Raw genomic sequence first — 12,505 nt, 5'->3', positions numbered from 1 at the left:
ATCACTGTGCAGCCTCTCTGTCCGGAGCAAGCAGCCTGCTCCTGTCCCAGTTACCTTATTGCCGTGTGGGCGTGCATTGCCTCTGTTAGGGAACACTCCTGTGCGTTCTAAAGGCAGCCTTTCTGTCCTGGTTTCAAGTGCTCATTTTCTTTCACCCACATAAGAGCACACGGTTTCGCTTGAAGGCCGAGAAGGAGATCCCTGCTGTTTCAGACAGTCAGGCATGTGTGCCAAAAATAAGACTGCACGGAGAATGCGTGAGGAGGAGAGAGAGCGGGGGAAAGACAGATATGGTAGAAAAGCAATTTTTACCCCTCGAATGAGTATTGATCTCTGAAACCTTACTTTTTAAACCATGCAGGGGACCAAAGGCAGTTATATAAAACTGTAGGCGATCGGAAATACATCATTAATGGTGGCCGCTAAAAAGTGTGGAGATATAGCTACTTATCCCTTTCCCTCCTCCCTTTCTTTTTTCCTTTTTTATTCATAATCGTTTTTCTTTCCATTTAAACAAGGACACCTCCCAGCATGTACTTTCCCGGACTCCAGGCTGATTCCCGTGGCCTGTTGCCCCCATGGCCAGGACTCGGGGTCAGCCTAAGCTACCGGTTAGTGCCGCTTTCTTGAAATTCCATGGGCACTTCCAATTTCCATCAAATTGAGTAGAACAAACGTTACATGCAATGTCAGCCTACATAGCCCCAGGACAAAATACCCTGGGCCTCACCTTTGTAAAGTGCTTCCTATGTAGCTGAAGCTTTGTAGATACTCAGTGAATGAATGACTGGAGGGGTGCGTGCTGAGCAGATGAAGGTGTGAACTCACAGCCGACTGTGTTGTGTGAACATCAGCAGGAGAAAGAGTGAGGAGGAGAAGCAAATCCTAATATTCCAAGGGGCAGACAGCTATGGAATACGGGGTGCGGACCACTCCGCTTGCTGCCTCCTGCCAGGGAAGCTGGCATTCCAGGAGTACATTCATTCCACAAGTGTTTGTTGAGGGATTTCTTTGTTCTGGTCTGCATGCCAGGAGCTTTGATTACACAGTTCCTGCCTGTAGCCATCAGAATCTTGGCAGCAAACAATTCCAATCAGGTGGTTCCAATGGAGGGATTTAGGATGATTTAGAGAGGGGGGGGGGGGGGGGTTTAAAAGGGCTCCATAAGCGATAGTGAGGTGCCTGGAGAGTAACAAGAATAGAAACAGCTCCGGCCCCTGGACTTGGAGGAGCCGGGGAAGAGGATGGTGTTTCCAGAGTCCCCTAGAGATGGAATTGGAAGAGGCTGCCCTACAGTCATGGAGGGATATGGCAACTGCCTGAACTTCAGTGCCAAAGCTGGGAGGGCACAGGGAAGCAATACCCTGACCTTTCTCTCTGTCTCACCTTCGCTTTTCTGCCGATGGCTCCCCCTGACCTAACCCTGTCAGCCACCAGCCAGCAGAAAGACCAGGCTGTGCTGTCCACAGGGTTCCCGCATCAGGGTACAGAGAGTGGCAAGAAGAGAAGAGAGTGGGTCTGAGAGAGGGAACAGAGAAGCATCCCATGGCCATGGTGGAATATATGGTCAAGACAATGACAGCATACCCCTAAACCAGTGGTTGGCAAACTCATCAGTCAAAAGAGCTAAATACAATATCAACAGTACAACCATTGAAACTTCTTTGGAGAGCCAAATTTTTTAAACTTAAACTTCTTCTAACGCCACTTCTTCAAAATAGACTCACCCAGGCCGTGGTATTTTGTAAAAGAGCCACACTCAAGGGGCCAAAGAGCCACATGTGGTTCGAGAGCCGCAGTTTGCCGACCAGTGCCCTAAACCCTTATCCTATTTCCTGAAGAATGGATGTATCACCAGCCCTCCTTCCCTGGGCACAAGGCAATTCGTCTCCCTCTAGGATTTGTTTTCCCCACCGCAAGGTGGAATAACTTTCAGGGGCTATGATGTCGCCACGTGCTAGTGAATTTCTTTTCAAAGAAGAGCGGTCCCAGCCTCTGGGTGCACACGGGGAGGAACATGTGTTGTATGTGAAGTAATTAGAAGTCAACGTGGGTTGAAAATGATACGCAAACGTTAAGAGGCTGGCGGTCTGGTTTACGGTAGCCGGGCGTTCAGGGGAGTGGTTGTGTTGCCCAAAATGGTCCTTGACAGGGTTTCTTTTTTCTCTCTTTTCAGGTGAGTAGCTATTGGTTCGTTTTATTTCTTCTCTAAGGATTCTTAGCTTGTTTAAATGTCTCTCTGTGGTATTAAGGAGAGGTTTTTAAACAGCCTCCTTTAAAGGGTATTAGATGTAGTTGGTTTATAGTTATTTACATTTATTGGGATTGCTGCAAATTCTCAAAAGAAAACAGATGTTGGTTTTTTTAAGAGAAAAGGCCAGGAGCTGACCTTTGCCTTCTTTGATGTGTTAATGATCTGCATGAAAGCAGAACTATCACCAGAATCATAGTTTTATCTGAATTTACTTTTGAGCTCCTTTGAAATGACTTGAAACGGCTCTGAGATAGCAAGAAATCCGTGTGATGAGAACACCCCATCGGGTTCTCTAGTAGTTTCCAGTGTGTGTTTCCTTTTCAAGAACAATGGGAAACCCTGGAGTACTGACAGCCAGGCCCACCCTTGCAGAAGGCTGAATAATACACTGTCCCATCAGTCCGCACCATTAGCATTTGAATGCCAGTAAGGATATGCAGATGATCACAACCTGATTTCAGTTTTCTGGCACTTACTGTCCATTCCCTTGCTGTCTTTTAACTTGGAGATGACCCATGCCCCACCAAGCATTCTTAATGTTGGGGGGGAAAGCTATGTTGTTAAGGTTTTCTTATCTGGAGTTAGGACACCAAACTCAATTTTATAAAAACTTGAATTTATGGCTGCTTACAAAAACAATGACTTCTGTCTTAGCCGATGTGACTCAGTTGGTTGAGTGCCATCCCATGCACCAAAAAGTCGCCCCTTTCATTCCCCCATCAAGGCACCTGACTGGACTGCAGGCTACATCCCTGGCAGTGGGCATGCAGGAGGCAGCTATTGGATGTTCCACTCTCACACGGATGTTTCTCTTTTTTCTTTTTCTCACCCCCTCCCTATCTCTCTCTCTTAAAAAAATAAATAAATAAATAATTTTTTTTTTTTTTTTAAATGATGGCTTCTAATTAAGCCTCCCAAAATTCAGAGTTAAAAGAGACCCTACAATCACCCAGGCCAGTGTTACCCAAAAAGTGGTTAGTGCACATTAGTTTTACATGATTCCTGGCAAACCTGTATTTAACGTAACCCATATACAGTATTTACTTTAATGCTTGTTAGAAAGTAATGTGGCCAGTGGTCAAACCTAGAATTTCACTGACATCTTTATCTAGGATGAGACTAATGAGGAAAAACAAGCAAACAACAAAAAAAGAACAGGCAGTTGAAAGAAAAATATTAAGTAACTCATCTAACGTGTGGCCTAGGAATGCATATGATAAAAACTTGGGAAATAGTGATCTAGGCTTATTTGCTTTGTCTCTTCTTTTAGTTGAGGTAAAATTCGCATAACATAGAACTGACCATTTTAAAGTGTATAGTTAATGTCATGTGATACATTTATAAGCCGAGTAGTCATTACCTCTGTCTTAACATGTTCATGGCCCAAAAAGGAAACTCCATTCCCATTAACCAGACCCACTCCCTAAACTTAGGAACCACCAGTCTGTTTTCAGTCTCTATGTATTAGCATATCCTGCCCATTCATGTAAATGTAATCATGTACTAGGTGGCCTTTTGCGTGTGGCTCCTATCACTCAGCATCATGTTTTGAGGTTTGTCCATGTTGTATAGCATGCATATCAGTATTCCATCCCTTTTTCTAGCTGAATGTGTAGGTATCGCATGCTTAGTTTGTTTATTCAGTGGCTCACCAAAATAGGGTTGCTTTGACCTTTTGGGTATCTTGAACCTCTGGGAGGTCACTGTGCTGAGACTTGAATTGTTGGTGGAGTGAATGAAATCTTCCTCTTCATTGCTTATCAAGAAGACGTAGAGCAATTGTCGGGGGGATGTGCAGCATGTATAAGAGAGAAATTGCTTTCAGCGCCGTAGCAACGGAGCTAAAAGAGAGGCTGTGAAAACAGTACACACTAAATCTGAAACCTGGCTCTGCCCCTTGCAGCTCGAGCAGATTATTTCAGCCCGCCTATACCTTAGCTTCCCTCTGTGTAACATTGAGAATAGAACATTATCTTTTCACAGAATTAGGCTTACGTGACTTAAACATGGAAGTGCCTATAACCACTGTAAGCATTACACAGTTAGGAGCATGGAATGATCATGGGGAGTCAGGTGTGAGCTTACACATATGAAAACAGACAGTTTGCTAATTATAAAATGTTAGTTTATAGCATATTCAGAAGTCCCTGCTTTGGGTTATTCTAAGCCCTGGAAAGCCATGTAGCTGCATTTCCTTTAAATAAATCCTGTGGCTTCCCCTGGCCTTGTCCTCACTTACTCTTGGTGCTTTTTCACTGTGATTGCTTTTTCTAGCTGTCCCTGGCTGGAACCCGAGCAGCCTGAGTGACTGCTTCTTTATGATGTGTGCTCTGTGTTCCCCTTAGACCTTGGGTGTTGTGTGAAACATCTTTTCTGTCATCCTCAGGAGGATGCTCTTCTTTTAGTCCCATTGGCTTTGCTGTGTGCTGGCTATGATGTATGCTGGATATTCATACTCCGGATGTACACAGGAAATCTCCCGTGTAAAAAACAGACAAGTTTATGGCTCACGTGAATCAGGGGTCACATGTGCCTTCGGGTGGGAGGGAGGCAGCAACTGCTTTTATGACTTGTTTTCTAGCCTGAGCAGACTGGCTTTCTAAAGGCCATATCAGCAAATGTGGGGTTTCTCCTTCTTCTCTCATTTCTGCACTAATCTGAAGTTTCTGTAACCAAAAACATTAAAATGTGCATAATTGCAGGGCAAAATGTCAAGCAGTCAGTTTAATTTGCCAATGAGTACACGGAACCAGTGTTTCGCAACAGTGGCCGGCTTCGAGTTACAAATGAGCAGGGGAAGGTAATGCTTTGTTGACACGGTTAACACTGTTGATTGCCTGTTTTGGCCTGTGTTCTGCCTGCAGGTGGATTTCGCCTTCACCGTCTGGCAGAGCTTCCCGGAGAGGATTGTGGGGTACCCAGCGCGCAGCCACTTCTGGGATAACTCTAAGGAGCGGTGGGGGTACACGTCCAAGTGGACGAATGACTACTCCATGGTGTTGACTGGAGCTGCTATTTATCACAAGTGAGGAATTTACACGTGTTGAGAATTTTATATACTCCTTGTGTTTGTTTCTGACTGCTGTAGAAGTAGGAACTTGAGTCAAGTCTTGTTAACAACATTAATGGAAATTCGGTAGCATCCTCCTTTAAGTTTTGTTGTGACCAACATGAGTCTTTGAAACCAATAAAATCTCTTGGCTTAATTACTGCATTTTCAGTAATTTAGGTTAGAGTAACAACTTCATGTCTGTCTTATAGTCTAACAAGGGGAGGCACCATATACATAATCGTTCTATAATATGTTAAAGTGAGAAGTTGCAGAGCAAAAAGGCAAAGTGGAGCAGAGGCACCCAAAGAGTAGGGGTGGATTTGGGGTCAGATTGCCAAATTAGTGTTCCTGACTCAATAGTGAATGAAATCCCCACTCTTCAGCCTTAGTGAGGTAAACACACCGATTTTTACCTAATCTTTTCAGGAAAGAATTGAGGTTTCTGCCATATCTGGGATAGAGTTGAAATGCACAAACGTATAAATATTTAGGTTGGCAGAACCTCCATCTCAAGATTATACCTCTGGGAAGTTCATCGTTCCCTTTCTGCTTGCACAGCCACTTAATGAATCTGATTCATTCAAGTGATTAAAAATAAATAAACATATGCTATTTTATTTGCCCCTCCAAAAAATAGTAGTGTGAAAATGATTCAAGTTAATATGGGTTCTACACAATGATTGACCACCAGATTAATTGGGGTTTTGCTCTAACTGTTGAAATATATAATTTATAGGCCACAAAAACAAAACAATATATTGTTGGATTTGGAGTTATAGGATAATCTTAAATACATTTTCTGATTAAATCAATAAAATTTGTAAAGCAGCTTGTAATATATAGATTACGTGTAAGTTTTCTTGCCATCTAAGTGTTCTGTTTCTTATCAACCAGTCTGATATTAAAGTTAGGAAGTTAGGCTAGGCAAGCCATATCTTCCATGTCTCTATTTACCTTGTTTCTTTATCTGTATTCAGTAATAATAATAATAATAGTACTTACATCATAGATTTTTTATAAGGATTAGATGTGGCATTTGTTGTAAAGCACTTTAGAATGTTATTGGGTATACAGGGTGGGGCAAAAGTAGATTTACAGTTATGAGTATACAGAACAGAGTTTATTCTTGTATTATTTAATAAATATTGTATTATTTTCCATACAAACAATTATAAACTTACTTTTGCCCACCCTGTATAGGAAGTACCATAAGTCATAGTTATCATCATCATCATCCATGATATGTGTAGGGATCCAAAGAATAGGTATATGTTTTCTGTCAAAGAAGACCATATATAATGATGGCCCCTCGGAAAATGCCTTTGGCTTTTACAGATATTATCACTACCTGTACACCCATTATCTGCCAGCCAGCCTGAAGAGCATGGTGGACCAGCTGGCCAACTGTGAGGACATTCTCATGAATTTCCTGGTGTCTGCTGTGACAAAATTGCCTCCAATCAAAGTGACCCAGAAGAAGCAGTATAAGGAGACAATGATGGGACAGGTACGAGGACTCTCCTTCCTTGCTTGTAAAGGGAAATTTAGCCAGGCCTCACAACTGGCGGTTTTTCACTCACTAAGTTTAATAAGAGCAGCAAATTGATGGGATTTTAAGTTTACAAAATGCAGTCATTCAATACTTTCTGAACATGTACAGTTTATGTCAGGCACTGTGCTCGGTACTGGTTATAACACAGCTGCTGTCCTAAGTAAGCAAAAGAGTCAAGTGGGAAATTCTGTTTCCCTCTCACTACTAAAAGAAGATGCAAGAGAATTTATAAGAATTTTTCATCTTTAAGGCTGAAAGGTTATTCAAATTCAAGCAAGATGTATTGAGTGTTTTCTTTGTGCCCAGGTATTTTTCATATATATCATCTCATTTAAGGATACAACATTCCTTTAATATTGTTTGCTCAGAGAGTTCTATGAAATTCCCTGAGGTTATATGCTGATTAAGGGTGGAATTCTAATGACACATGATTTCTTAGGGGTTGGTTTAATGCCCTTCTCATATATTTGCCTAATTCTACCAAACCACTATTTCTAATAAGTTTGCACATCTTTTGAGGACAGATTTAAATTTAGCCTAAGGTGTCAATAGATGTGTCTAGTTAAACATGTACTCTATTTGCTCCATTCTTCCCATCAAACACATTTATTTGCTTATTGAATGTTTGCATGACTGGTGAGTTCAATGAATATCATTCTTGAAAATTGTACTTTTATTACACTACAAAGATACCCTCTCTACTATGTTGGTTGACTCAAAATAAAATCTAGAGACAAAAAAGTTACCTGAGCTGAAACCAGTTTGGCTCAGTGGATATAGCATCGGTCTGTGGACTGAAGGGCCCCAGGTTTGATTCCAGTCAAGGGCATGTACCTTGGTTGCAGGCACATCCCCATTGAGGGTGTGCAGGAGGCAACTGGTTGATGTTTCTCTCTCATTGATGTTTCTAGCTCTCTATCCCTCTCCCTTCCTCTCTGTAATAAAATCAATAAATTATATATTTTTTAAAGTTACCTGAGTGATCCAACGGACTTTTTAAAAATTATTTTTAAGAGAGAATAAGAATGAGCTTACACTCTTGACAGTATTTCTGTTTGCATATGTGAGCACTTGCTCTTGAGTGTCTTACCCTTTGGGAATGAGTGGGCCAATCCAGAAGTTCATACCAACTTAGGAACACTGACATGTCTTTGGGACTGTCTCCTCTGTTGTGAACTCAACTGCTGAGGTTAATTTGATTTACCAAGCAGAGTTCTCCTAGAATAAGTGGTCAAGAATGGAACCTGAGCTCTGTCCCTTTCCAGCCTTGAACAAAGAATTTTAACTTCCCTGAGCCTACTTCCTCGCCTATACAGTGGGGATGCGCTTACGAGGTCAATAACTTGATCAGGTTGTTGTGAAGCCCATATGAACTTCATGTAAACACTTAACAAATCCTATTTTGCTTGTTTTTCTCCTGTTCAGAGGTAACTTGAGATTTGTATTTACCTTCAAGCATGTTGACACTTGTTTTAAAGTGACTTTGAATGATTTTCACAGTCAGATGTACCTTCCTATGAGAGTATTTTCTAAGAGTGCACGAGGATTTGAGCACAAGGATCACAGACACACACACATATACATCATTAAACAGTTGCCTAATGACATAAGTGAGTTTGTGTTCTTCTCCCATCATTGGGCAGCCCACCTTTTCCTTGTTTCATAAAAACGTGGTTTTAGAGACATTATGCTTAGTCCATCTTTTTTTAAGTTTCAGCCCTCAGGTCATTTAAGGCTTTCTTTTAAGTCACTGTCAGTCATTCGTGGTCTAAAAATATTTAACCAACCTTTGGAGCAAAACAGAGAGCTAAAGAGATGGTATCCATCCTCAACCAAATCAACAAAGTTTTCCAAACTATCTTTGAAACCACAAACACATTGTTGTCATAACATTTCATCTCAAGTGCAAAGAGAAGTTTATTTTAGTGACCATAGCAGTGGAGGTTCAACTGGTAAGTCATTTCCTGAGCAGAGAATTAGTCATTCCATGTGAGCCATTGTTTGCATGTGTGTATTTAGCATTGAGGGAAGTAGCATATCTTAGGGTAGCCTTCTTTTGATGAGGGATCAGTGCCTGAATTTTTATCAGACACAAGGATGGGGCGGCTTGGGGTGCAGGCCTGACTTGGTTTTCTGCATTGTCTCCATCTCACCTTTCCCTTCGCTCACAATCTTCTTCCTTGTTTCTCTCTTTTCTCCAGACTTCCCGGGCTTCCCGCTGGGCTGACCCCGACCACTTTGCCCAGCGACAGAGCTGCATGAATACGTTTGCCAGCTGGTTTGGCTACATGCCGCTGATCCACTCTCAGATGAGGCTCGACCCCGTCCTCTTTAAAGACCAGGTCTCTATTCTGAGGAAGAAATACCGAGACATTGAGCGACTTTGAGGAACCCAGCCAAGTGGGGGAGGGGAAGCGAGAAGGGACTGGGGTCAAGCTGCTCTCTCTTCCCAGGTGCAGATCCGCTCAGCCACGGGGCCAGATTGTGCCAAGTAGCCAAATAAACTTACATGAACAGAATGACACAAAATAAAATTGAAAAGTCCAATGAGAACTCGACTCCTGGCTCCTGGGACTGCATCGGACTGCTCCAAACTCACCTCACTGGCTTCTGTGTCCCAAGACTAGGTTGTGTACAGTTTAATTATGGAACATTAAATAATTATTTTTGAAATGATTGCTATGCAGGTTTAAACTTTTTTAATGATCAAAACTATTAAAAACCAGAGTTCTTTCTTTAATCAAAATTGTGTTGGTTGTGACTATTTCAAAGCTCCTACTCCTCTTCCCACAACATTGTTGCCATTGGTCATGCGGGGATTCCCATAGTTGCAAAAGCTCAGACTTCATGGGTCTCACAATAAGTCCCTCTGTCCAGTGTCAAGAAATAATTGAGCATAAGTTAAGTTCATTATTCAACTCTGCCAGTGCAAATTGTTTTCCACTTTGAATTTGCAGATCCACTTGAACTTTATTCTCTAAAATGTTGCTGCATGAAAGAAAGTATTAGGACTTCAGGTAGACAGTTCTAACTGAAAACTTTGAGACCTGTAAGTATGATCATCTTTTTCATTGGAGGGTGGGGAAGGACCAAGAAAACAATAGTATTATGAACAGATGTTCACTTTGCTCAAGGAACCATCCAAACAATCACCAGTAAGCATGCTAGTGGGATGGGAGTGTTGATCACAACAGTAACCCGATTCTTTTCAGAGGTGGGGGCTAGATTATGCATCCACCCATGGACCTGAGTCTGCTTACAACTAGGAAATGCTCTGGTTTAAAGGCAAAGAAAGTATATTGAGAATGAGTATATATATATATATGGAAAGGAACAGGTTATTTACAAGACAGGCTCTTTCATGTTTGTGAAACCTCAAGTTTCAGAGCTTCTCTATTAACAAGGAAGGGTATCAATTCCCACCATTGGACATGAGGATTGTTGAGAAGTAACCTCACCATGGGGACCTGGAGACCATTTTTGGTCAAAACATTCTTGTTTTGAGCAAGAATCTGGCCACCCAAAATAATCAGAAACAAATGTAAACACTTTTATTTCATTTTCATTTTTAAATCTGGAGTCGTTCAGTTGTGCTTCTGGTTAAAAAGAAAGTCTATCTCTACAAATGCTGCTTTGAGCTTCTGATTCTTGTAAAACTGTAAATAATCAGCTAAATATATATATGTATATCAATTAACTCCATTGTAAATGATGGAGAGGAATCTTCTAATACTGAATGCTTTCTTCTACTTGGAAGAAGCAAGAGAGATTAGAGAAGAGAAAGACATTATTGTTCCTACCATCTCTTATACTGAATAAACAAGCTCTTTAGTTCCATACCACCATTACCCCAAATGCTCCTCAATCTCATAAATTTACTTCCAGTGTTGTTTAGAAGAAAATTCCATCACAGAATTCTGTTGAAATAACTTCAAGTGCCTGGCTTAGGCCAGTGGAAACCATAAATCCAGGAGATTGTAACCCATCTTTGCTTTGTAGACAGCTGGATGGGAAAGAGGACCTTGCAGTGAGAGTGCAGGGAAGGAAGGTGCTGTAAACAAGGGAAACTAGGTGTTTGCAGAGCTCCAGAGAGATGACTCAACATGCTCCACAGCGACAGAGTGAAGACCAGAGCCCACACGTCCAGGTGATGTTGTGAGTGGTGTGCAGGTAATGAAGTTCAATGAACAGGGCTTTCTCTGTAGCCTCAAGACTCAGAACAGCTCCCCAAGTCACTCTCATTCAATCTGACCCAGCCTTATCCACTCTCAGTCATGTGACCTTTCCTTCTAAGTGTATGTGATTATCTCTTTTGTGTGGAACAATAGTTCTTAGGTCCATAGTCTTGCCCCTTCTTTCTTTCTAGCAACATGCCCAGTCTAATAGGTTTCATGCCATTCAAGCTGCAGCTCTCAGTGATGTGAAGGGGTAGCAATTAATCCTTATTCAGCTGGCCTTTGCAAATTTGCATTGAAATTAACTTCTTGAGACTGCCAAAGTGTTCATGTATCTTTCTCCTTTGCAGAAATGAATGCAGTGTTTTGTTCAAAGACACCCCAAGCCAACTTGAAACTCATGTTGTCATCTTGACTTACAAAGTAAGAACCCTAATTATACTAGCCAGTCACATGAATGGATTCAGAGAACTGCTTTGCCAGATTTACCTGTCACAGAGCTCACGGGGCATATTCTCCACACACATTATATGTTATGAGTGTGGGGGGGAAAGATAATTATAAGTGAGAACAGGATCTGACACATCTCCGTGGTAGTATTTTACATCATTGAGAAAATCTATTGGAGATACTAGCTAGTATGTTCTTTTCCTACTTGGCAAATACAGCTGGGAATTGAACAATGCTTAGCTAATCAGTGAGACACAACAATAGGATATAATTTTAATTCACTAAGGAAAGAACTATATTTCCGTGCAGCAAGTTGACAAATCACAGCATCTCTGTAGGATGTCAGGACTTATCTCTCAGCCAACTCCATGATAGCCAGAGGTCTCTAAGTGGGCCCACGTGAATTGCTAAGGAGCCAAGAGCAGAGAGAGCAGTGCCAACCACATAATGAGTTACATGCAGAAACTCCAGCGAGGACTGGACCACATAGGATTTCCATACAACTTTTTCCAGTTCCACATGAGGACACATGATCTTAAATATTTTTGTAAGCCGGCTTATATGTTTATATGTATGAAAAGTCTTATAGATACTGAATCAAGCTTGCATTATATTTAATATACTGTAAATATATCACCTTTATTGAAAACAATAAAATGACCCAACATTGAGACTGTACAGAAAAATTCATGAAGTCATCATTGCAGTCACATAACATATGATAACATAGATGGTCCTGCCTGGACACCTCAGCACACTTTTCAACTGGATGCTTCAGGAGAAAACAAAGTCTCTCATACCTGGAATCTTATGTGCATTACACTTGAATTTCTTGTTATAAAAGGTGCTCAAAGAAGGATCAATCTTAACTGCTTTTTTTCAGATTTCCCTTTAGGAGGGATTTTTGTTTTTCATGTGCAGTAGGTTCTGGAATACCTGGCCTTTCATAAAGGTTACTAACCTTTCATTTAATCAGGGCTAAGATGGATGAATGTGGAGAGACCTTTGTACTGTTTTTGTTT

The 12,505-nt window shown here is 41.4% G+C and overlaps 1 protein-coding gene across 3 annotated transcripts in view; it reads left to right on the top strand.

Annotated features, from left to right (window-relative positions):
- EXT1 (exostosin glycosyltransferase 1) overlaps positions 1-9,387 on the top strand; it is a 263,571-nt gene extending 254,184 nt beyond the window's left edge. For 2 of the 3 annotated variants that reach the window (XM_036436832.2, XM_036436831.2), the window contains 3 exons: positions 5,119-5,279; positions 6,642-6,813; positions 9,060-9,387. In XM_036436832.2, coding sequence (XP_036292725.1) covers positions 5,119-5,279; positions 6,642-6,813; positions 9,060-9,245 — 519 coding nt within the window. In that variant the 3' untranslated portion in view covers positions 9,246-9,387. The remainder of the gene's footprint in view (positions 1-5,118; positions 5,280-6,641; positions 6,814-9,059) is intronic. The other variant, XR_004987724.2, reaches the window with a different exon arrangement.
- Positions 9,388-12,505: the final 3,118 nt, after the last annotated feature.

This window comes from Pipistrellus kuhlii, unplaced genomic scaffold, assembly GCF_014108245.1.
Source record: "Pipistrellus kuhlii isolate mPipKuh1 unplaced genomic scaffold, mPipKuh1.p scaffold_m20_p_14, whole genome shotgun sequence".
NCBI lineage: Eukaryota > Metazoa > Chordata > Mammalia > Chiroptera > Vespertilionidae > Pipistrellus > Pipistrellus kuhlii.
The sequence above is the reverse complement of the archived record's forward strand: the minus strand, read 5'-3'. Positions and strand labels throughout refer to the sequence as shown.